Source organism: Lagopus muta, chromosome 15 (assembly GCF_023343835.1).
Source record: "Lagopus muta isolate bLagMut1 chromosome 15, bLagMut1 primary, whole genome shotgun sequence".
Classification (NCBI taxonomy): Eukaryota; Metazoa; Chordata; class Aves; order Galliformes; family Phasianidae; genus Lagopus; species Lagopus muta.
This window is the reverse complement of record NC_064447.1, coordinates 12,429,903-12,456,173: the sequence shown is the minus strand read 5'-3', so window position 1 is coordinate 12,456,173 and position 26,271 is coordinate 12,429,903. Positions and strand designations below refer to the sequence as shown.

Below are 26,271 nucleotides of genomic sequence, written 5' to 3'. Positions count from 1 at the left end.
CATGTCACGCTGGAAACCATGAACCCAAGGAAGCAGGAGAAGCACGGGTTGCGCGCACCTACCTTAAAGAGCAGGCAGTCTCCTTGGTGCTCAGCGTAAATGGAGGTGAGTCGATACTGGTTCTCAGTGGTGATGTCGATCTGGTACCCAGTGAGAGTGTAACAGACCTTGCGAAACTCCTGGATCTTGGTCTGAAAAATCTCCTTCAGGCGCTGGTTTTTTAGTTCTGCACTTTCCACTTGCTTCTTCAGCTCTATTTAGGGGAAGAAAGAGGGTGCTGTGTTATACATCATTGGAGTAGAGGCCTTGTGCCGTATTTACAGTGCTAACCAAACTAAGTGAATTGAAAAGGTTAATTAAATTTTTAAAAAGTGAATTAAGCAGGCAGAGTAAAGAAACAGACAAGCTAGAATCCTCTCTTCCTGTCCCCAGAAGACCAAAAGATAATAAACTGGGGAATGAGGAAGAGAGACGTGTTTTAGCAGGATGGATTTTTGTTTTGCTTGGCCAGCCCTTCAACAGCATCCTACAAAATTCAAAGCTACAGCATCCATTTCCCCACATGCACACATCTCATCTTCTACACAGAGCCCAAGAGAAGAGCGCTATGTTACAGGGAGCAAGAAAGCAGAACAATGATAACAAATGTGCCTCTGTATGGCTGCATGAGGAGGGATCTGGCTATAAGGGAAATCTCTTCAAACACACGCTTGATCTGACTGTAAGCACTTTGATCTCCAATTGACACGATGCTTAGGAATCCTTTCAGATTCGGGAAGGGGCTTTTCCTGTGATAAAGAGCCTGAGGAGTACCACTGTCTCTTTCCATTTGCTGCCTTACCTGGTCTAGTCCCCAACAGAGAGGTCCTGGGAGACTGCCTGCCACTCACCCTGCATTTTATTGCTACAAAGGGAGCTGCCAGCACTGTGAATCCTTCAAGAGGATACACAACAATTACCATGAATCTTTCACCCAAGGTGCCTTCTGAGTAATTAAACCTCGATTTATCCCCCCATTAATTACAGAGATTGGCTTTACCTTAATATACGCTAGAGATCAGCTTGTGTTATCAACACTGCAGTCCAGAGTTAGAAAAAAAACCCTCTTCCTAGCAGAAAACAAACAGACTTCTTATTCAGATATCTCCCTGTTATTCTGAGGTTTACAGCTTTGTCTGTCCTGCAATTAGAGAGACAATTGCAGCACACTTGGGCCACAGGACAGCTAGTTTGTGCTCCAGCACTTGGAAAGCAGGAATTTCACTGGAAGATGACTGCTTGCGCATGAATCATGGATTTTGGCTGGGCACATACAGCCCGTGCTGAACTATGACTGCTCCCCAAGCTTGCTAGAAAAGTTTTTGCTCAGGTATTTCCCAAATATGTTTCCATTGACCTTCCAAGTGCAGCGCAGGAGGAATGCAGGAATGGCAATGGTGAGCCCACACACCTGCCACGATTCAGCTTCCAGCAACTGCAGGAGCACTAGCACTAACAACTCCCCTCTCCTCTTCTGTACTGCTTTACTTAGGCTCTTGGGGTGGGACAAAAGGATAATTCAACATGTTAAGTTAAAGTGCCTTAAATGCCACTGAGGATGCCCTGCTCAGAAGTACTCTGGCCTTAATCCAATTTAACTTAATCCCCAGGCAAGGACAGAAACTCTTTAATGGTTGAAGAGAACTTCATGTCCCTTTACTTCTGAGTGAGAGCATCCATGCAGGGTGAGATAATGCCAGCCATCCAATTGCCTTTGGTTAATTCAGCCCCACCTTCCAGAGCTGCTCATAAAGATGTACAAGGAAAGTACTTCCTTTACCCCCAAAACTCTACCTTACTTTATCAACGGGTACAAAACAGTCTTGGGAAACATCACACGCCAGTCCATTTACTAATACACTGCTGTACAAGAACAGACCAACTGCTGAGGGATGTAAAGCATCTTTCTTGACCACCAATCTTCCCATTCCTATCTAATTTATCAGTGAGCAATTAACTCAGCCCTTCCCTGGACTGTTACAACCTTTTCCCCATCATCTCAGTTGGTCTGGTCCCTTGATTAATTGAGTAATCAGCCTCTGAAATCAGGAGGTTAATTGGTGGCTCTGACCTCAATATTTTCACAGTCTTCATTCAGCTTTGCATTCTGAAGACGCAACTGTTAAGGACAAAATTCTATACATGAAACTAAAATTCAGTGGCGACGCTGCAGTGGGTAAATAATGTTTCACCACTGATCAAAGATGGCACTGCTTTTAACATATCTCATGTCCAACACTGATATTTTTTCCTAATAAATGCAGCCCAGCCTCGGAAAAGTAAATCTGCCTTTTTGTACCATATCCTGAAGGCTGCTTTTCCTGATTTTATAACCTTGGGGGTGGATGGTACCCAAACTCATCGAACAGCTTACATTATTCACAGACAGTCAGCACCTCTCCCACTGTTTTGTTTCCAGTTTTGGTACCTCTAATGGCCATCAGGAGCACCCTCACCACCTGCTGGGTTCAGCCTTATCACCCACCCCAGGATGAAAAAGGATGTGTTCTCAGATCAGCCTTTCCTGCAAGAAGCCCTGAGCTTTCCAATTGAGCTGCAGGGCTCACCACCTCCACTCCCTGCAGCATGCCCTGGCATCCCCACATCCTCCTGGCTCCCATTCCAGCTCCTGCGGCAGTTCTGGTGCCTCACCGCATCAGCTGTCCTGGCTGGAGGAATTCATCTGCATGAAGAAATGCTATCTTCCTGCTAGAGACACCTCGTGTCAGCCACTGGCACAAGGCACCAGGCTCCGTAATTGCTAATGCAGATGTAGCAGAACGTGCCAGCACCAGTCAGGGACAGGAGGAAGCCCTGTCATCTGCCCAGTGGCTCCATCAGCAATTCCCAGCAGTGTTTCCTTAGCCAAGCAGCTTAGGAATGGACAGAAGTAAAGAAGTGGGCACAGGGAGATGGTAGGAATGCTTTGATTTGTAGCTGCCCCTGGTGAAAGGCCCACTGAGCCACAATGGTGAAAAGATGGCTCTTCCTTTATGCCCAGCTAAACTGAAGTCATCAACAGCTCAGCTATAGCAACTGCTGATGCTTATCCTCATGCAACATTTCTTTCTCCTAGGGTAATATATCAGCAAGGAGCTACTTCCAACTACTTCCAAACAAACTGAGAACAGCCCTCAGGACTGAGAATAACGCCCTGCTTCCCCTTTTTGGACATTGCTGACACCACCACAAGGCTGGGCTGCAAGGACTCACAGAACAGCAATCCGACAGGAAGGCAGCCTGAGCCATGAGACACGTGGGACAGGGTCCCACTGCTGATACAAAGCAACACAAGTCCATTTGGGGCACACCCAGGTAATTTTCAAGGCTTCCCACTGTGCTCCCACAGGAGACAGCATTCCTGCAGGCTCTGCATCACAGCCGCCAGCCCCAGGCAAACTTTTCAGACAGTTTGGGGATGTTGGAGATGGCACAGGCTTCCTACAGCCTCTCTGCTGAGGCTCTATGCAGGGGCTGCCCCTGCACTGCAGATTCCCAGCAGCCAGAGCTGCACAACTGACTGACCTGAGGACACAAACTCTCTAACATCTTCCTTGCCATTAAGTTACGTACAGCTCACTGTTTGCTCCGTTCCTGAATTCAGAGATGCGATTGGGCTCATTCTTAAGCCAAATAATTAATAATTCCAGCCAAAGTTCTAAGCACAGTCAGGAAAAATTGTTTTAAAAGTCATAATTCGCACAGGATGCAACTCAGCTTATTTCAGAGAAATGCTTCATGCACAGCTGTAAAGGTGACTGAGCAGAGGAAGATCCTTCCAGGACAGGTCGAGGTGCAGTAACAGCAATTTCTTATGATAACATTACTTTCCACCCACTTTATCTCCCACAAACAGAAAACTGAACATATCAATCCTTTAAGATCTTTCACAACATTTGGAGAATTAGGTTTAATTACATCTTTAAAAGACAGTGTTTGAAAACTCCAATGCCTGTGTTTAGAGCACTCATTGGAGTTCTCAGGTTTCACATCGCTATGCTCACAAGGAACAGGTGAGAGGTGCAGGTGTGCTCTGCAGAAACCAGGGATGGGCAAAGTTGCACCATAAATATCCCAAAGCATCCATCCCAAGGGCATCTGAAGCAAAGGAGGACTCGGGAAATACACTAAGGTTTGCCAGGTTATGCTTTGGACAGGGATAGTGCCTTGTACTCTGCCTGGTGTTAAAGAGGAGAAGAAAGAGAAAGGGAAAATATCTACAAGTTGTTCTACCTGGTCTCCTTGGCATTCAGGCCACACACCCGTATTAAATGCTGCCCATCATAAAGAGTTTGACGGCCAAGAAAATTCTCACTGAAAAAATCATTAATCTGTTACAAAATTAATACTGCCAAATGATTAGCTTCCTCCTAATGATGCTACTTCTTGAAACCACCTTGTATTTTCACACACTTGTATCAACTTTAATGAATAATTCAAACTATTTTGGATAAATAAATAAAATATGAGTTGGGCTTGTTTCGGTCTCTCGGATTGGAAATGTCACTGCTTTTTATTCCGTTGCTCTTACACTCCCTTACATCTGACAATGCTCACAACTGCCTGGAAATACCACAGCTTTGGCTCCTGCTCTCAGTTCAGCTGGGTCAATCGATAGCAACAGCAGTCTCCACACCAAAGGAAACCAAATCTACACTTAACCTTTTCCCTGAGGAAAGAGGTAAAACACTGCGGCTCTCAGCACACCACAAGTGCCATGGAATTAGATGTACCACTCGACTTTGTCAGGAAACCATAAATTGGTTCTGCAAGTCCTCCAAGACATCCCAAGCCATGCGGCTGCATTAATTCGCTTGTGATTCCAGCTAACATTTTTCAGTCCAAGAAAAGCCCATTTGGGCCCTGTTACAGCTCACCTTCCCTTAGTAAGGCATCTGAGGTTCAGCCACTCGCTCACAACGTATGGGATAAAATGCTCTGCACCACATTGATTCCTATCCACCCTGTCCCAACCAGAGTGCCTCAGACAGACAGCACCCAGCACTGCAGTGCGGCCCATCCATCACCAATCCCACTGCACCCCTCCAGCTCCTTCATTATTCTATGGCAGGTCTGTGCTTCCCACCCACCTGGCTGCAGCTCAAGCACTGCCCTTCTGCACGTGAAACCCCTTGAGCCATTCCCCACTCCAGCCCTGAGCTGAAACGTCCTCCAGCTTTACTTTATGACAAACATCACCTGAAAAGAGTCCTGTGATGCTCCGTGAAGGACGCAATATAAAAAATAAATTGCACTGTATTCAATAAAGGCTAATAGAAGAGGGGCTGAGCATTTTCTGACAGAAGCAGGTTTATGATCATCGCTCTCTAGAAATAAACCTCACTGCAGGATTTTATAGGAGCGCTTCACATGCCGGGCTGAAAGACCACGCTGCTGCAGTCCAGCAGGCTTAAGCTGCACTCCGTAAAACTTACAATTTGTGACATTACAACCACAAATTGTAACTTCCCTTTAAGGTAAAACCAGTTTTCTATTCAACAGACTGCAGTGGCTGTTCAATTTTAAATTTAAGTGGTATTTATTTGATCAGTGAACATGGGTCTATTTTTATACTGTGTATGTACCATATGGCTCAAGGCATCTCCCAGCCCCCCCCTCCAGCCACCAGCTTCTCCCATTTGGAGTTGTGGGGAAGAGCTCACAAAGGCAGCACGGTACCAACACGTCTCTGCCACCATGATCCTTATATATTGATCAAGAATCCTTCACTAAGGAAAATTCCCCATTTATCCTTCAGCAAAGATGGATTTCTGAAGATCCCACTTCAGACAAATCCCATCTATCTATGCAATGCACGCTTCTTGGAAAGAAGTCCATGACTATCCTTTATCCCCAGATAATCTGCACAAAGTGGCAGAGGGCATCAGGAATTGGGTTAGGTTGAAAGAAACAGGGCACAAAGAGTAGGGACAAGAAGCTATGGAAGAGAACTCCCTTTTGTAGTACCTGTACACACACATAACACACATTAGCCTTGGGTAAGAGTTCTGTAGTTTCATATTTTTTCCTTTTCTTCTCCTGGTAAAGCTGAGATTACAACATAAGGTCGCATGACTGATGAGCACGCTTGAAGCTGACCTACCTCAAGGGATTCAGCCCGAGCAGGGGAACCACATAGAGCAGAAGGCTGTCCCAGAGGAAATCCTAGCACAGGCTCTGCTCAACGCTCCCCTACCCTTGAGAGAGTTGTTTTGGAGTTGGGCAGGCAAGAAGCAAGCTGGTTCTGGACACTCAGCTCATCAGTCACCCCTGCAGCATGTCCATGCTGCATTTGGTGAAGATAGTGCAATGTAGTATAAAGAGACCCTGGGTAGCTTTAAAATTGCTGGCTTAAATAATGCAAACAGCATGCATGCTGCAATACAGAATTATTTGGGGATGGCAACATTCACCCCCGACGCAGCTAAATTAACCTCAGGAGAGCTATTTAGTACCCAAGGTGAATTTCACCAATTAGGATGATATGGCACAAACATCTTGGGAGTCAGAATCATCACACTGGGCATAAATTGTGAACCAAGAAGACATTCCCCCCCACCCCTCCCCAAACGATGATAAAGTCTTCCAGCCACATTTCCCTTCCATATGGCAATTAAAGCCCAACAGCACTTCCCAGAACAAAGCAATGTCAGCTGGAGTTGGTCATTAACTTCAGATGCAAAAAATTGCCTCACCTTAAAAATACAAATACATAACACCACTTAATTTTGTAGGACAACAGCTATCCTCTGCTTCTGGAGCAAGCCAGCAGGTAGCAGGCCTGTTTTTCTTCGATGCTTCTAAAACAGATTACCTGGAAAAGTCACAGGAACTTTTCGCAGGCTGTAGTTCAGAGATGGCTGGCAGCAAGAACAGTGGCTTAACTTGTGTTGCTTGCTAGAGGAACAAGAATCACATCACTTGGCTGCTTCCAAGAAAAAGAGTAGCTTTGAAACTGCTCAAGTACCTAACGTAAGAATTAATCCTTGGAACTCTATAATTAAGAAATATAATACACAATTACACAGGGTGGTCTGCAGGACTGTCTAATAGATAATTTTATCCCTGCTCAGATCACATCCCCTGCATGCTGCCCATTAATTTGTTTCCACTGCACAATTGCTACCACTACCCCAAAACACTGGATGCTATTTAAACCTCTGAAGAGCACCAAGCATCTGTTATTAAAACAAACACAGGAAAACCGTTCCAGAAATATTTGTTTTTTCCTTCTGAAAGTGAAGACATTTTGCAGGAACTGAGCTCTTCCAAACTGCAGTGTGGACAATATTCAACCACACACGAGAGAGCACTTGGCAGTTTATCATCCAGCAATGCTCACCAAGGCTACAGACAGGAGCTTTGCAAGCGGCAATTTCAAGCCTCCCCGGCAGCACCGCCCTGCTTTGACTCCAGGAGTTCCCCATGTCCAAATTCTGATGCTGAAACCCACAGAAGTGCTCTCTCAATTCAGTGACAGTTGCCCAAGATGGTTACTGACTGTATCTCGTTTCCCCCCCCCCATCCCTCAAGTTACTAAGCCTGCACTCACAACACAAATATCCCAGCTTTACGGGCAGATGGATCTAAAGATGGAATGAATAAACATTGAAAGAGATTCTTACAATTTCTGAAGTAGCTTTTCAACAGTATGTGGTGTAAGACAGTCCTAAAACGGGACAGGCACAATCCAGGCACTCTCTAGATCTGATTTCAGATGCGCAGATTGAGCTGTAAACCCTGTAGATTCCCTGATTGTTTTAAGAGTGGCTGTAAATAACCACACTCAGGTGTGTTGGACTAAGTCCCTTCCTACCCATGAGTTGCCTTTCCTCTTGACAGACATCATACACCATTACGGCTCCAAAACCTCACAAAGGTTGGAGACAAAGCCCAGTACCTCCAGCCCCTAGGTGAGGAGGCTTTGCTGAAAGGTCAGCCTGCCATTTCATCTGTTTGCACGGCCTGGGCTAATGGAAACACTTCTGCTGTGAGCAGCACGCGGGCAGGCTGGAGGGCTGCAAGGAAAAAAAGCACACCATTTTACCTGGTCAGCAGGGATGCAAACACAATTGCACTGCAACAGATAAAGGCAAGGCTCTGCAGCAGGCCACCTTATTTGTGTTTTTAATGGGAAAAGATTGCAGAGTTTGTTTTACGTCCTTTGTTCCAAAGAAAACTAAGCTCTAAAAAAGCCTCCACTCACTCCTATTCAATCCTTTTTTTTTCCCCCTCTGCTTATCCCCTTAATAGCGTTTGGAAATGTTGGCATTGCAAACATATTGCTCTTGGCCTGAAAGCACTCTTGATGCCAACTATTCAAACTTTCCCCAGGCCCTTCTTTCTGGCCTTTGTGCTCCTGCAGCAGGCCCCAAAGGCACTTATTCTGCTTCAAACTCACACCAGACGTACCCTGGACCTCCTCTCATAGGGCACCAGGTTCTGCCCTGCTTTTATTGGTATATTTTTCTTGTTCTACTTCATCTTCTGATGTCTACTTTATGAAAACAATCTTTTAAAGATGATCTCGCACAAAACGCTGGTTCAGCATAGAGAAGCAGAACAGGAACAGGAAAAAGGGGCTTTCAAATATCAAAGCTGCTGGAATGTGACACAGACATAAGGACAAGCAATCTTTTTTTCCCTGGAGCATGAAAGATGTTTGGAAACAGAGCCATCTCCTGGATAACCAGGCTTTCAATCACATTCATCCAGCCTCTGGAGATCATATTTCCATGGCAAAAGCTTTCAATGTTATTACAGATAGGGACCGTTATTTCCCTTAAGCCTGTGCTGATGCTCTCGAGCAAGAGATGAAGACTTGAAGTCTCCAAGCAATCCCCAACAAACTGTCCCAAGACTGGCAGGACCACCAAAGTAATCTCCCAGTAAGAAGAATGGAAAAGTATCATCATTTCAGCACCGAGTCTTGCTTCCCAATTCTGAATTATTCATCACGTGCTAACTTCCAAACCAGTCCAGCTTTAAATTTTTAAATATTTAATAATTGGGTATTAAATATTCATGCAATTTTATTAGAAATTTTGGAAGATGGGCACTAGGGCTGTAATTGTTAATTTCATCATTGAGACCGACCAGCTTTTCAGAGAGCCTTTCTAGCTTCCTAGAGAGGGAAGGAAGAAGACAAAGGCAAAACAAGTATTTATAGACATCTCCAACTCTAAATCACAGGACAACACAGTTATCTGTGCTATTAGCCTTCCATAAAAAAAAACCTCTTTAAGCAGCAGCTGAGAAACATACACTGCATCCTAGAAAGTCTTCAGCTGCAGAGTCTTAAGAGCTTTGTTCAGGTATCAAAGAGAAGGATGTCTGCTTGAGTTTAGCGTGTCTGACCAGAGAAGGGACAGCTGAACAGCCTGTGCCCATAACAGCAATGAGAAAAACAACCAGCTCTTATAACTCAGGGCAGATGGAGGGAAGGCTCAGCGCAGAATCGACCTGAACTGAGGCAGATTCCTCCCTTTTTCTGACAACTACTGAGAGGGACTGATGGGACGTACAGCTTTCCCTGAGCTGGTCTGACAACTCGGATTCATTAAATATCCATGCCTGCTCCTCTGTGTGCAGCTCCTGAAGATCATTTTTTTTCCTCACTCCTACCTCCTCCTCAGTATCTCTTTAACCCTGATCCATGCTGAGCAAGAGCCCATGTTCCTGTCCTCTGTATTACAAGTGCACGTCCCCCCCCATGCTGGGAATTGTATGGTTTACACTAAAGATGACACAAAAGCCCTGGAATTACACACAAACAGCTCTGTTCCTCCCTTCTTACCATGACAGCTCTGACTTTCTAACAATTGCATGGGGCAACTTCTGCACCAGCTTTCAAACAAAGGGCAGGTCTGTGTCAGTAACATCTCTCTGTAGCAAGCAGTTCATCACCTCTCCCAAAAATGATCTGGAAAGACACCAGCAATTATTCTCAAGGAGATTATTGGGTGGCTGTGTCCCAGCACAGCAGCTGGAGGGTAAAGTGACATAATATTCACTGGGAAAATTCCTTTTTCAGGTCTAGAGAACATTCAAAAACGAACAAAATGGGGAACAAAAAAAACAGAGGAAGAGCCAATCTCACTCCCTTTTTCCTCATCCCTGTGTATCAACATTAGGAGCACACCTCTAGAAGAAAACTAAAAGCTCCTGATAGTGACGTGAAATGACAGGACATTAACTTTGGAGACTTATCTTGGGAAGGAGCTCATAAAAAAAAGACCCTGAGGAAAAATGACTCAAGCATCAATTGCAACTGCAAAAATCCAGCTGATGTCTTCGTCTTGCATATTTGGGTGTTCCTACACCGAAGAATGGAGGACTGAACATTTGCAAAACAGACAAGTTCTCTCCTCCCGGAGTGCTGTGCAATACCTTACCACAGGACCCAAGAGCCAGCACTGTTTGGCTAATGCTCATGAGCAAAGCAGGGCAAGGAGCAGAAACCCTACCTAACTTCAAGTTACCAACTAATAAGCACTCAGAGCTGCTTCAGGACAGCTCATTTCTAGTTACGTGTCAAAAGCTAAAACACAAAAACTTACCAGCCTGCCCCCAGAGATAAAAGCAGAGGAAAAAATCCTTACTAAGTGAAATCTTTTTGCGAGTACTGCCCCAGCTTATTATCTTCACCTCTGTAAAAAAGGTGCTTTTTGTCAGTCTGGTGCAAGCATCTTCTGAACCTCAACAGCTAACAGTTCTTTTCAGGTCTCCGCTCTTCAGACCCCGACAAGCACAACTGGGTAAGCTTCCTTGTTGTGTTGATGGGAAAGAAAGAGTTATTGCTGCACTTTTTAGATGCATATCATTAAGTTTGGTCCCTTCTTACAGCCTACAAAGGCTTTTAAAAAATGATGAGCTCTGCCCATTTTAAGTCTGAGAAACATCTGCACAGCACATAATGATTCAAAACAGAGCCCTTTCATGTCTGTTTCTTCATCACAATTTTAGTAAGCTTCCCCACATCGTCTAGAAGGCGTAGCCCAGAGTCAGACACCATGGTGCTGCCACCCATTCACACAATGCCTTTTGCAAGCACAGGGCAACAAAGCTTATATGTAACAGAATCCAGCCAGGGGACAAAACCCATCCAAGAGGAGGCAAGGACATGCACTACACTGCAGTTAATCCAAAGGGTTGTTCATAATATAGAAGAGCAGGAAGATATTCAGAGAGAAAAAGTAGAGATTTGGGGACTGAGTTGAGCATTCAAACATAAATCAAGAAATGGGAAGAGATAGAAAGATGCTGTCAGTCCACAACCACCCATCATACGGCCCTACAACACACTCCGTGCATTCTCAGAGCCCTGCCCAAATGCAGAGGAGAGGACAGATTGAATACAGCAGCCACCCAAACCACTAAGAAGCCTTTGGTTCTTATTGAACTGAGGGATTTGAGTGGAAGAACAAACAGGAGTGGGGACTGATTGCACACCTGGCTCTTCACATCAGCAGCAAGGTGGGCAAGGCCACCTAGGAAGACTTGAACTCACAACAAAACACTTTGTGGACAAATCTAATGAGACAGAAGCCTTTACTTTTTCTCACAAAGAGGTATTTTAATGGCCTGTAACTCTTCTGCAGCAGCAGGAAAAAAAAAAAGACAAACGAAAAATGACAGCTTTCTGCCACAACGCAGAAGGCTCAGCATCTCTTCCTTCAAAGGCAGGGCGCTGAAGAGGGACGCTATAGCTTGAGAGTTTAAATTAGAGCTTTCGGCACAATTTTGACTGAATGTAAGAATAATCAAATGCTCTGATGGAGGGGTTTTGGGTGGAGAAAAGGGGTGAGGGAAGTAGAAACATTCTTAATGAAAACCTCATTTAAAAGGTGGTGTTTTTTTTTTCCTGGGTTGCTTATAAATTCCACTGAAGTCACCAATTCTGGAGAGATGACAAACTCCTGGGATAAAGGCTGGAAAATCCTGGTAGTCGTGTCACATTTAGCAAGTCAAAGATATGTTTGTATAAGGCTGTAGAGGGCTAAATCCATTTTACATGCTGTATGTATTATTAATTTCTGACAGTGGGCTTAGAAAAACCTAATTCGCTGGAATACGAGCTCCCTTTGAGCGGAGGGAAGCCTTTTCAAAACTCATCTTTTATTGACTGAGTCATTTTTGAGTCAATCTGTCTGCTTTCGGCAAGACAAGAGTTTTAAATCTTCTCTCTTTTTCTCCTCCTTTTTGAGTCGTGGCAAGTCTATTAAAACCTGCTAATGTATGCAGCAAGGCCTCTGATTTGAAATGTAATGAATTCTTCAGATAGTGGCAGATTAGGGGGAGAAGATGATAGAAACAGCCAGAGATGCCAAAAAAAGAACTCTCCAGAAAAAGAGGAGGAGAAGGGTGAGAAAGAAAGAGAAAGATTAACCCTTTTTATCCAGAAGAAGAAAGTCTTTAAGCCCCATTAACAGAATCGGTTAAAAAAAGCAGAACTGGAAGAGGCAGAACATCTTCAGGCATGCCTGGGGCTGAATGAGACCAAGAATAAATGAATCTTTCCTCCTAGACTCTCTTGTAAGATTAGGTAATTCCCTAAGTGAAAAATGAATAAGTTAGAGGAAATTAGCTCCATCCATATAAATAAGCCTTCATATTCCAAACTCGTCACCCAGAGCTTCCCAGGCGAATGCCCTGAAACATTTCTGCTGTTGTGTAACAGATGGTTTCCTCCTCCCCCTCCTTGGTTTGGTTCCAACCGCAATATCTTTCAGGTGATCTTGTTTTAGCACAGAAATGAGCATTTTGGTGTAAATCGTAAATCCTGTTAGCGAAACGCTTGGCACTTTCATTGTATTGGCATCTTTGAAGCGCTGGACAAACATTACACAGTTACACAAATGAGAGATAGAGAAGCTAAGGAAAATGAGAGTCAAGGATGTTCCTTCATTTGACAGCACTCATGTGGCGACAGCCCGGGCTGAGAACGCAGGATCTGCTGAATCACAGCGCAGCCCTGTCCTGTTAGCAGTGCAATTCATAGCTCAGCCTCAGATGTGATGGTTTGAAAAAGCTAAGCTCTACAGCAAAGTTCTAAGGAAACAAAACCTTAGGGATAAAATGAGAAAAAACAGACGGGTGAAGCACAGGTGACCCGGTGGATTCTGATTAAAATTATGCTCAGCATAACTGATGCAGGTGAGTAAATACAGGAGACTGAAGAGCTGGGGCTGTCAGTCTAATGGCCCTTCACTAATGAAAGGTACTGAAACATTGAGAAATCCCAAATAGAAGCACAGTTCTTCAGCTTAAAATGCAGCAGAGGTATCCAAGTCCGTGTCTTCAAGGAGAAACTGTCTTTCCCTATGCATTCAGACCTCCATCACACAAATCAAACCACAAAAGGGAAAAAAGTTTAAAGAAGTACAAATAAGTTAGCTCAAAAGTTGCTGGAGAACAGAAGGTAAGTACAAGCTGGAAAAGCAGCTGAAGGAAATGTTTACAGCAGAGCACAGGGCATGGGTAAAGGTGTTACCTGGGAGGCCAGGAGGCTCTGGGGGTCAGCCCGGCTATTCAGACTGCTCCAAGCAATTGCAAATTGAGAATAACAGCATCAGAATGTCTGTCCCCAGTCTCCTAAACTCTACCAATTCCTCAATGTTGTTCTCCCCATTGGGGAAACTGCCTTTTCCTCCGTTTGCTTCACAGCCCTGACGTCAGGAACCACAGAAGTCACAGATGTGAACTTACACAGCTCCACACCTTTGCACTTTCAAAACAAAGAGGTTACACTTGCTTTTATGTATGCAGACCAATCCTGGCCCTTAGCTCAGTCCAACCCTCTGATCCAATAGCTGGCACTCACCCTCTGAATCAGTAAGGAAGCACAGGTCACTGCAGGGAGCACGCTCTGCACTTGATACCTAGGCCTGGGCCAATACAGAAGAGGCAAGCCTCTGCCTGGCAGTGCATTTCGACTCAGGAACAGGGTCAAGAGCTGGAACTGTGGTATCAGCCCTCCCACCCCACACAAAGGGTGCTCTGGGTCCTGCATTCTGCCCACTTCTCACCCTCAGGTTAAAGACACACTTCTCACTTTCTACCTCAAAGAAAGCTCCCATGTGGCACTAAACAGTTCTTCTGTAGTTCACGCTAGCTGTGGATGCATTTTAGCGATGGGTGAAGCAATCCTTGTATATATTTTGTATAGCTGTGAAGTTTACAGAGCACTTTGGGAATCCCTTGAGAGTCTGACATGCTTATTGCAGAAACACCAACTGCTGGAGCAGGCTCAAAGGATAGCCACAATTTCTTTTTCAGCTGCAATCTGCATTCCCTCTGCACGGCTCCTTATCCCATTCTCCTGGCCTGTCTGCCCAGGAGATCCTCCTGTCTCCTCAGCACTGCTCAAACTCTTTCATCTCTAACTCCTGAGAGCTCTGAATCGAACAGAAGCCGTGGTGCAGCACCCAGCCCCTTGGAATTAAGATCTGTCAAGAAACCACGATCCATGCTGGTTAGCGGTCAAAGAGAATATTTTGGTACAGGAACAGAGCATACTAAATAAGTAGCCTTGATTCTCAGTACCCACAGTTCCACACACGGCACCCAGGGAGCGAGCACACAAATCTGCTCCCTTCCCCTGCAGAGAATGGTTGAGAGCAACTTCAGGTTTAGAGAAAGTTCCACTCCCCTGTGCCATGAACTCTTCGCAGTGGGGATGGTGGCACAGTGTCAAGCAGACCATGCTGCTGGCAGGAAGGGCACTGCAATACGTGTAGGAAAAAAACACGTTGAGGGACAAGCAAGGAAAAAATGTCATGATTAGAAGTTCTGCACATAGGATGTGCAAGCAATAAAAAATAGATTTACCCGAACTAGGCTAAATCAATGAATTAGTGCTGTGCTTGAAGAAAGTATTACCATTAGAGGCTGTGTTATTCAGCAGCACACTCTACATTTGAGAAAAGTCTGCAAAAATCCTTGTGCATCATCCATAGCCTTATAGATTTTCTCTTTTCCTTTGAAGCTCTGAGTAAGGATTGACCATTAAGGTACAGCAGCCAAGTCACATTCAATCTATTTTCTGTTAAAATAGGAAACAGCTTTGGTCTGCCCTGTCCTCCTCTGTCCACTTCCCCTATCCATGTTCAAAGCATTTAGCTTTCCTTTTCATCAGGCACACAAGTCCTGAATACTGAAAGGATGCCTAGGAAGATACCCCAATTAACACACTTCTGTCCCACAGTCTTACTTCTTCAGCACCAAATACGTTTGGAAGAACGAGAGTGCACCTGAAATCCTACTCTACCTCAAAGCCAGTAATAAAACGATTAGAAATGACAGTCTGCATTTCCTGGTTCTAACCTGCACAGTGCCTCGTGCCCCCTTCTAAGGCCAGGGATGTTGCTAGGTGCAATGGTCACTCAGCACAGGTGGATTTCCACAATGGTGGCAGGGCAGCTCAGCACAACCACACAGCACTGCTAACCCAACTACCTGCTCAGACCTGGCCATCCCAGCACCTAACAGAGCAGCATTGCTCAACAGAAGTGCTCAGAGCAGTGTGGGCAGCCCAGAAAGCCAGTGCAGATCTGCACAGACCTCCTCACCCGCTCCTGGTAGGACACAAGGGAGCCAATAAAAAACAGAAGAAAGCAAAGAAATACCTTCACAGGAAGGTGAAGTACAAAACTGCAGACAAGTAAATGCATTCACCACATTGGTTTTTTATAGAAACATGTTTGCTTTTTTTAAACCACAGAAGTTGGAGACGGTAAACATCTGTTCATTCAGCCAGTCTCCCACAATGTTTTGTTGTAGATATTTTCCTGTGATGTTTGCAACTAAAACACAGAACTGTGCCAAGCCTTCTAAAATAGCGAAGCAGACTACAGTTACTACAAAAAACAGTGAGTTAATAACCTAAACTCATTAAGACAAGCACTCAAGAACCCTCGCCCCACTCTAAAACATCCCAAAACAGAACAGCTGAAAACGCTTAGAAAGCATTTTTGCAGTACAACTAAAAGGACCTCTGTCAGCACAAGAGCCACTGAGATACCTTGTTCCTTTGGACACTGCAGTCTTCCTTCCAGACAGCCACAAGCCAGTTAAAACAAGCAAGGGTTGATGATGCCTATGAGCAACTACCGTTGCATGCAGAAGTTTGCAAGCTGTTAGCACAGAGTGGCTGCTGTCTGTGCTCCAAGAACTACTCATCTGATGCTCTGTGTAATTTGTTTGCATTAAGATTCCAAAACAAAAGTCAATTATGGCTCACCAGGAATCACAAAGAACCTGTGTCACTGGACTTGTGATCGGGTCAACTGGAATATGTGGGCTGTACTAAGATAAAGCAATAAACCTGGGTCTGCATTATTCATGGCCGCTTAGGGTAAGAAAATAATAATTAATGAAAATCTCTTCAGCTTCTCTCTAAGTTCTTTAGACTGCTCAGGAAGATGTCACTTAATCATAACATCATAAACAAGGAAGTTCTGCAGCAGCATTTAAAAATACCTGAAATTGTTTCAGGAGCCCTATTGATTTGAATTAGGCATAATCATAGGGGCTGCAATTTTAATGAACATTTCAACAGGAAACATAGAGCTGATTGTATATATCAAAACAGGAAAGATCCAGAAGAGCTGCAGCTCTTGTTTTTTTTTTTGTTTTTTTATTTATTACCTCAGTGCATAGAGTCAAACCAACTCTCAAAATAACACAGAGCTTACCTGACCACCCCCTTTTGGCTGCAGCTTCTTATGCTGCTGATTGCAGCTCATCTTCCTGTCTCGAGTAGGCACAGAATTTTGGGAAATAATTAGCGATTCAATCAGATTTTACACTGGATCAAGTGACTGGAAACTTCAATGTTGCACTGCAGTTTTCCTCCAGCGTACTTTAGGGCATGTTATATATACTTAATTAGCTAATGTTTATACAGTGCTTTGAAGAAATAAAGTACTATCCAAGGGCTAAGGCTTGTTTTCAGAAAGAGAGTGAGCAGTGTTGAGGCAGCATGGCACAGAGTGAGAGCAAAGCACTGAGGAACTGAGCACACCTCGCTTCCAGAAAGTTTTGGGACATCTTAATGCATTCAGGCACTAAAAACAAAGCAGAAATTGTAAAACATGGCAGGCTGCAAAGGCACTGAAGTGCCATCACATTGGCATAATGGCACCAAGTCAGAGCAGTGATAGCATCAGAGAGGCGGTGGAACCTGCAAGGAAGAACTTTGTACGTATGAACTCAGGGTATTGATTATTACTTTGTTAAAGTAATTTGCAAGATAAAGATTCAGACTGAATTAGAGGCCTGGATGAAACAAAAATGAATGCATTTCACTCCTGTGACAACTCTCATGGATAAGAGTGGGAACTGATGGAATAAAAGCATATTGCTCCCTGTTATTAGGTAGAAAAGGAAGCAGGGCTCTTTCTGGCTGCCTCCTAAGCATTGCAGAACAGAAAGACTACCACAAGAGCCATCTCAGCAGAAGCAGAGGATGGTGTGCCGTCTTCACCAGGCTAGGCTGACAGCTGGACTTGATCTCAGCAGCCTTTCCCACCTTAATGATTGCAGGTGAGCAGTGGGCACTGAGCAGAAGACAAGCTCCTCTATCAGTCAGGATGAAGTCCCAGGGAGGTGGTGGAGTCACCGAGCCTGGGGGTGTTCAAGGAAAGACTGGATGTTGTGTTGAGGGACATGGTTTAGTGGGAGCTATTGGTAATAGGTGAACGGTTGGACTGGATGAGCTTTTAGGTCTTTTCCAACCTTGGTGATTCTATGATTCCAAGTCCCACACAAATTCTTGCAAAGAGCATCTGATCCAAACTCAATCAAAAGGATTTGGAGAAAAACTGAGAAAGGCATCACTGAATCCACTGAGTATGGCAACAAGAGATGCTGCAACCAGCCACGCCAAGATTGTGTGCTCCAAAGAGTTTTGGGCAAGTAATGAGAATAAGTGGTGTACATGGAGAGCTGTAAAAATGATTGCAAAGACAGCCCTGAGCTTCTGTGTTTGTTTTCTGTTGGTAGTGGTTCTGCTTAATTTGCCTATAACCAGGCTGCACGATTTCTTTGCAAGTCTAATTAGGCAGTTAATTGATGCTGGTGCCCTTTAGCATCTGGCATTTAAGATTAAGTAAATAATAGAGAAAAACGCACGCAGCACCCAACAATAATTAGGCACAGAAAGGGTTTGCTCCCCACCTTCCTCATTTTAATGTTATGCATAAATCTCCAAGGACAACTGTCTTGGATAGACAAAAATACCCTTGCACCATATGATGCTTGACAACAGTGTCTTTTCTCTTAGAAATGGTGGATTGTGGGCGTCACTTTGATCTTAACCAGTTGGTCTTATTTACACTGTGCACTCCAAGGAAGAGCATCACTGTCCCCATTCCACTGCAGAGTACATTTACTGGACCTTTGCAGGGACAAACTTGTGAATCCACGAGTGCAAAAGCTGGGATGCATTAGAGGTTTCTGTCCAAATGACACGGAACTGTTCCTTCCTGATGATCCATGCAATGTTAATCGTTCATTTCCTCTCCCCCCTGCCTGTAGCTTATGAGACTACTTTCTCATTAGCCTTTTACAAGACTGGGTTACAGTAAGTAAAATAAAGCTGCATGAGAAAAGCCCTCTAGACAGAACTCCTGACTACTTCTCTATCTGTACAGTGCTACACACACACAGTTTGCAGTGTCACCATAAGCAGCAGCACAGCTTCCTCAGAAGGCTACGGATAAAGGGCTGGACTGGAGCTATAAGACCTAAGCAAAACTTGCACAAAGAAGCTAAGAACCCTGCAACAGCTGATGCAGACACAGCTGCTGCTGCCACCACCCTAAGCCCACTGTGGAGCATGGGGATCGCTTCCAACCTCCTGCTCCAGCAGCTACCAGCAGTCAGGCTGCCTCTCGAAACGCAGCCCTGACTTAAACTCACCCGTGCTAACAACAGTGCAAGAGGGTTTTGTTCCTTCAGGGCTTCCTAGCAGAAGGAATTGCTGCACAAAGATTACCAACAGTATCTCTAGACTCTGCAAGCAAGAAAAGACAGCGTGGAGGCTCATAACCACCCTCCATGGGTGCCACGAGTCTAAATTAGCATCTCTAGCATACCGAGACCTTTGGACAGAGGGTGCTACAGAAGTGGAAAATATTATCATCATTACGCCTGCTACCATAAGTGCTGGAATTCAAGCCAGAGACTTCACAGCAGATGGTGGAGCTGCTAGCACGGCTGGCTTCAGCTATAATTCCTCTCATCACAGACTCTCCTCGTTGGAACAGGCTTCACCTCTTGATTTGTGAAGAGCAAAACAGAAGCTGCGCTGACAACTCTGCATTGTACTGGTCAGCACTGCTTGACACATTTAAACCAGCCAGTGCTCCAATCGCTAAGAAAGTAAATCATCCAAGGGACTTTCTAATTAAAAAGAGCTTTGCTTTCACTGCAATGCTCCTCCAGCCTGTCACAGCCAGCCCTCCCCTGAATTCTGATCGTTAGAGGGAAACAACAAAGAATTAGTCAGCTTTTGTTAAGTGTCAAACATTCCCACTCTAAACCATGCACAAAACAAGGAGAGACATTTTATAGCTCTCAGAGCAACTTTATACCTTTCTAAACACTATTTCTGTACCTCTGGCTAATTGCTCATTTGCCCTGATTTGATGGAGCTGCCTGGCTCACATCGCCTTTGTCAGAGGAGAACAGCAGTGTTTAACACACTGCAATAAGTGGGATATGAGCAGTGCTAATTTTTATCCTTATTTATTTCTGCCCACAGGGTGAGCAGCCTGGGACTGCATGCTACCTGAAATGTCACTAGGATGCCATCCGTTTTGAACCTGTTTCCAGACCCTGCAAAAGCATCCATTTGGCCTAGGACATCGTCTTGAGGAAAACTTCCCATCCATGGGGACACCTTGCTTAAAATTCTTGTCAACTAAAACTTCCCCACGGCCCAAGCACAAGGTAATGATCCCTTTCTCTGCTGCTTTTTTTTTTTTGCCTTGCTTCCTCCCCCCCCCCCCCCCTTCCAAGTTGTAAAATATGAAGGATCCTACAGCAGAAAGAAGTGCAAGAAGTGCTTTGAAGAGTAATTTCCCCTACCCCTTGTGACACCATGGGAGTCCAAATACATTCCGCAGGGAGCTTACAAATGCACTGGCACACTTCCATATACTGAGGACAGCACAGGCACATCATTACGGAAGCAACCTGGCCAGGATTTAATTCAAATTATGGCTGCTTATGAAAACATCTTCAGCACCTTCAGTGCCTGTTAGGCAGATGGAACCTCACTGGTTCTAACTTAACATTACTTCTTCCCACTTTTGCCTAACAAGACAGAAAGTTGCCCTAAGTTCTGCCTCATTTCAGAGAGGCCGTGGCAATATGGCATTCTGAAAGGGGAAATCACACACAGCCATCATTATCAGCCTATTCAGAAAAGTCTTGCTGAATCTCTCAGATCTGCACGCTGCCTTTGATGCCACTAGCGGTGAGTTTTGATGACACATCTGCGGTCTCTAGTGAAGAAGGATGCTGCTGCTGCCTCTGGCCCTTCCTTGCAGAAGTCTCTGTTCTATTTAACAGAAATACTTCTGTTGCACATCTATAACGGTATCTGATCATCGCAGACAGTAACTTCACAGAGCAACGTACCTACCCAATAATCCACTATGCTATGATACTCCAACAGGATACATCAAGACTCTTCTATTCAACGAAGACAGAGACCCACTTAGCCAGGCAGTGAGGGAAAAGGCAGGCCAGAGTTGGGTTCCAACCAGGTTCCATCCACCTGACTTTCATCCATCAGGCTAAACTCTTATACATAAGAATGAATATGATGTTCCTTAGGTCAGATTGATTTACTGCTCTCTGAGCACAGCTCAAGTCAGATCACCTGGCACTGCAACAGAGATGATGTGGAAACACTGAAATAACAAGCAAAGACTGCAGCAGTTGGTAGGTCTGCATAAACCATAGTGGCTAGCTTCAGTTTAGTCTAAATAATGGATTGCTGTCAGCTGCTAAGAAATCCCTGGTGGACAGACATGTCCTTCCCCTGAGACTTAAGTCTTGCTATGATTTAGACTCATGCTTCTGCTACCTTGGCACAAACCTACACCAAAGCCACGCAGAATGCCATCTACCTACCAAGCTATGCCGCCCCACGAGCTTGTTACAGCAGTGCTCAGGTCTCAGTACTGTGGAATCCCAAAAGGACTGCACAGGACAAATAATGGAGAGGAGGCATTAATATTTTGGATCCTGTGAGTGCTGCAGCATGGAGCAGCCACAGCTGTTAACAACAGACAAACTTGAGTTAAAGCATGTGACCCTGTAAAAGCATCCCCAGGAGGGGGTGATGCTTTGGGCCCATTTCTCCTCTAACTCACCCTCCAGACACCTCTGTGGGCAACCACTGCAACACTGCCTGGCATCAGCAATCCAGGTGGGTATTTGTGAAGACTGCAAGAGAGGAGGGTGCCTCCCTTCCTACTTACACTGTTATTTAGCACCATATTCAAAGGACTAGCATAATATCATATTGTGGTACTAGTGTCAGTGCCACAATTAAGACGGAAAACTAATTGTAAGTATCTGCTTTTATATGCTGATTGCTTTCCAAATTCATGTTCTCCATTGCACATAACCCCACTGTGGATTAATGTTTCCCCTGGTCACCCACTGCTTAGAATGAATCTGATTAGAGAAGCTGGATCAAAACTCCGCTTGACCATTTTCCAGCACTTCCCCATTTTTCTTCTCCTCATCAGGAAGAAAAGCATATCCATTAGTTAACCTTTTCAAACACTTTCTTTTTGTCATCTAATTCAAAGAGGATTATGGAGGAGAAAAAAAAAAAGTCATTTGACTTGGCATGTGAACAGCTTTTTGTGAGCTTAGGGAACAAGCATTCATCTATCAGCACATCAGCACGTGTAGATAAGGGTAGCTGTATATGTGCGTGCTTATCTGAATGCAAGATCAGTACTGAGAAACCAGCATAAACACCAAGGACAGAATCCATATATTGATGGAATTCTTAGTGGTACCAGCGCGCTTGTGCGAATCTGCAATTAAATAAAGCTTATTCCTTAAAAAGAAAACAAGAAGTTAAGGATATAATTCAAGGTCTGCTGAGATCAATGGGGTTTTTTTCCTATTGCATTTGAATATAGCACGCTCCCTCCCATCACATGTACTAGAATATTAGAAAAGAAATTACCTGGAGTTTGTTTGTGCTATTTTTAAGCAGACCAGGCCTGAGGCTCTGAGTCTGTTTCCAACGCAGCAAATCCAAAGCTCTCCTCTCTTCAACAGCCAACGTTTCATGTATCTTAAGGCATATTAGTTTCATAGCAGATGAAGTCATTGAAAATATTACATATACACGTGGGTGACAAATGAACTGATGCAGAAAGCATAACTTTGAATCTCCTGACTTTTACGCAATTAGAATATCAACTTAATTGTTGGATCTGTGTAGCTTCTCTCATTTTAATATGCAAATCAGTCTCTATTACTCTATAGCTCAAAGAATGTGTTACTTGGCTTACTTGATTAGGCTGAGAATTGCTGGTCCTGCTGTCACTATGTTTACACTTTGGTGACAAGTTTGCACATCAAATTCACATAATGCAATGTCATCAACTTACTCATCAAATATAAACTTCTTAAATACAGCCATTGCTCTAGAATATTGAAACTGCCTTATTTTTACTTCATTTGCAGCCACTAAATAATCAGGGTAAGTGAAAACAAAAATCAAGAACGTGACTGAAGAACAGCATTGCCTGGGGAAAATGGCTTCCCACAGAGTCACAAGCAGGTAATCCTGATCATACATACAGCTCTCCTCTAGCATCTGAATGTTAGCTGCACATGATGTCCCTTTAGAGTGTGGAATGAGTGCAGATGCTTTATTTATCAGCCTCTACGCATCCACCCCACCTCATCTGGATTTAGTTTTAAGCAGTCCCTATTTATCCTGCAAAGACAGTCAAGCATCAGTTCCCAGCCAAGTATATCTAGCTGGAAATTGAGATGTGGACTCCAGAGGGGAAAAAAAAAAAAAAGCAAATTCAGTAATTTTTTTTTCCATTACGAATCTGCTGTAACAAGATTACCACCATCTTAGATAACATTGAGAGAACGCATACAAATACGTTCAGTATTTTCCCTTACCCAAACTCAACAAGCATCCCCAACCAAGGGGACGTTCACCTTGCCAGCACAAACCTTGTCGGGTTGTTTCTCAATACTCATTACAAAGTTTCTCAGCCAGATTTCCAATACACTCTACTGCTCACAAAGGCATCGAGCTTTAATTTCCAGGAGAAACAATCCATTGCCAAGATGCAAAGATCTGAGCTCTCCACCCGGAGCGCTCCGGCAGGCTGGTTTTTCTAAAGTCAGGGAAATCGTGTCAGCCTGAATTTGAGACATCAGCACAAGCCTTTCTTCTCAATCTTGCTGATGAATGAAAGAGCATTTTCAATTGTGAACATCCAAAGGCCTTATGGCACATCATTCCTAATCAAAAGCTGCTCTGTGATGCAAAGTGCTTTGAGAGGCAGCTCATATCACAACCCCCACAGGATCCAAAGGGCAGCTGCAGATAATACTGCTTTTCCTTCCCCCTGGGAGAACTGCTGGACTGGAGACATGGAGCAGGAGCACCCTGGCTCTCACCTGCTGGGCTGCATAAGGAGAGCCTGACTCCAGCAGCCAGGCAGCAAAATTCAAGCACCAAACTTTACCAAGACCCACAAGCTGAACGGCCTGTTGCCATGTCTCTGGAGGATAAAGACACTGTCAGTACAGCAGGATGTACAAGAACCGAGGCAAGAAAAGGCATTATATGCAATGTGCCAGCATCCTCATGGGACAAGTTTAATGGTGCTTCTACAGCCATTTGTAGAGAGGGAAGGGGTTAAAACACAGGAGGGAAATATCTTTATGCTGCTCACTGACTTCTCTCCTTACCAATGCTCTGGACTTCCCCAGGTTACAGCAGAGGATCAGGGTTACATAGGATGTGAAAGGACATGCTTGGCAGCAGGAACGACTCATCCTTGCTGCTGTTTTATGGTTCATTCAGTCACTGGTGGACAGGGAACCTGAACTTTAAGTCAGCAGGCCTTGAAGTAGTGGTTTTATTGCTGATTCTCCTCTAAAGCCACATACGGTAAAGCCAGAAGAAGAAAGAGTATTGCCTGTCAAGCCCAGGATTCTCCAGGTGTGCCCACAAACATTCTTGACATACGTGGTCCCACAAAGCCCTCTAGCCTTGCCTCCTACCTGTAACTAGACATTAGGTGCCTCTACCTTCCCTTTTTGCCTCAGCAAAGGTGACCTTTTCTCAGATGTAACAGCATGACTTCACTACCCTGGTACTGAATTAAAAAAAAAAAAAAACAACAAACATCCACTGAGGAAACAAGCAGCCCTCCCTCTGCTCAGAATCATTTTCTTGTAGTGCCATTCATTTCCACCACCACCAGATTCCGGGCTGGATCTTTAAGTCCAGAGACACATCCCTTGCCAAATAAATCCTGGAAGACAAACTTCAGCGATTCACTCTGGTCCTCTCATCACATATACTCAGTTGTTTTCCATCTTCTCCTCCCAACTTATGTTACCATTTCTTTCTTGGTAAAGCAGCTTTTCCCCCCTCTGGAGCAAGGGGTCAGGTTCTAGTAAATACTTAAATTCAGCTTCTACATAGTGCCTAGCCAGAGGGTAGGAGATGCTTTAAAAACAACTCAAGGAATAGTGGAGCTGCATGGAGGTACTCCGCAGGTCTACAAGCTGCCTCTTACAAGAGCAGAGAACATACGGCCTCATGAACTCCACACAAACTGCATAGAAAAGAGAGGCAAGGAAGAAAACTGGCAGCTCTGCTGCTCTTTGTGAGGGCTCAGTTCAGGCTCTGCTATAACCCTTGACTCACAGCAAACCTCACACACTCAGCAGCTGCACCAGAACCAAGGGCTGATCATAAGCCTCTCATCCCTGGATCACAGATGGAGTCTTTGAGTCCCAGCAATGTCCCTCAGAGCCTCTTGTCACAGCTGCAGCACTCAGGCACGCTGCAGGGCTCATGGCTTTGCAGCACCCAGGGGCACATACCTATCAGGCTCATGGCATGCTGCCATCAGCAGGGCACACTGCTCTCAATATATCCAGCGCTGCACGACTTCCTATCTGTGTTATCTCTAAAAAGCTGGGAATCTATCTAGATGATAAATGCCACGTATGATAAAAGCAATTTTTTTTCTTTTAAACCTGAGAACATTTCTTTCAGCCCTCTTGAGATACTATACTCTCATACAAGCCATGAAAGCTGGTTCTTTATAGGCCCCCGTGCTGACTTGAGCAGTGCACAGCCTTCATCATCTACTGCTGGATGAGGACACAGGGCCTTCAAGGTGCCCACCCCTTGTGGGTGGGCTGCCCAAATCCACTGACACAGTTGTAATGCAAAAGGGCTTTATAGACTCTGCCCACCAACTATGACATCACAGTCAATAACGAAGTGCAGGAGGGCTCAGCTTGGTTATAGCCTTTTAGGAAAACAGGTTTATTTAGCACTCCCACCTCATCACCTGTATTGCTAGGCTGGGGCAAAGGGATGTGCAAATTAAGATCTACTTGAACAATCAGCTTATTCCCAGTTTTAATATACTACTCAGGTCTCAGATAGGTCAAAACGTCTCACAGTAGAAAAACTAGCCCCATAAATGCAATAATAATAATAACCAGCTATGAGGTGAGGGGATTACCCCTGAGAGCACAAGGTCAGCACAGGAAGTGGGCAAGCTCTGAGCAGCTCCCAAAGTCTGCTGCTAATAACATTTGTTCTGTATGCTTTGTGCATTAAAGCCACGCAGTGTTTGTGGTGTAGGCAGCAGTAGGGAATGACTTTTCTCCCCAACAAGATCATGGACTGAAAGGACAGAACTTCATCAGCGCACAGCAAAACTCTGGAGGCAAATACAAGCTCTTTATGAGCTTCAGAGGAGATTGGGATACACAGAAAGCAATTACTTGAAGTACAAGGCACAAAGGCTAACATCCTGCTCTTACTAGAAGTTCCTTAACATTTGGAGACAGCAAACACCCCAGACCTTCACTTTATGTCTCTTTACAAAGAAAGCAATTCCTTCAGTACAAAGCTGGAGGGGACTTGACCTGTTACAACTGCAAAGACAAATGCTACCTAACGAACTCTCTCTG

General features: G+C 44.6%; 1 protein-coding gene across 12 annotated transcripts in view; it reads right to left on the bottom strand.

Annotated features, from left to right (window-relative positions):
* The window catches only part of MAD1L1 (mitotic arrest deficient 1 like 1), a 320,154-nt gene that overhangs the window by 84,060 nt on the left and 209,823 nt on the right, over positions 1 to 26,271 (bottom strand). For all 12 annotated transcript variants that reach the window (XM_048961389.1, XM_048961390.1, XM_048961387.1 and 9 more), the window contains one exon: positions 63 to 253. In XM_048961389.1, coding sequence (XP_048817346.1) covers positions 63 to 253 — 191 coding nt within the window. The remainder of the gene's footprint in view (positions 1 to 62; positions 254 to 26,271) is intronic.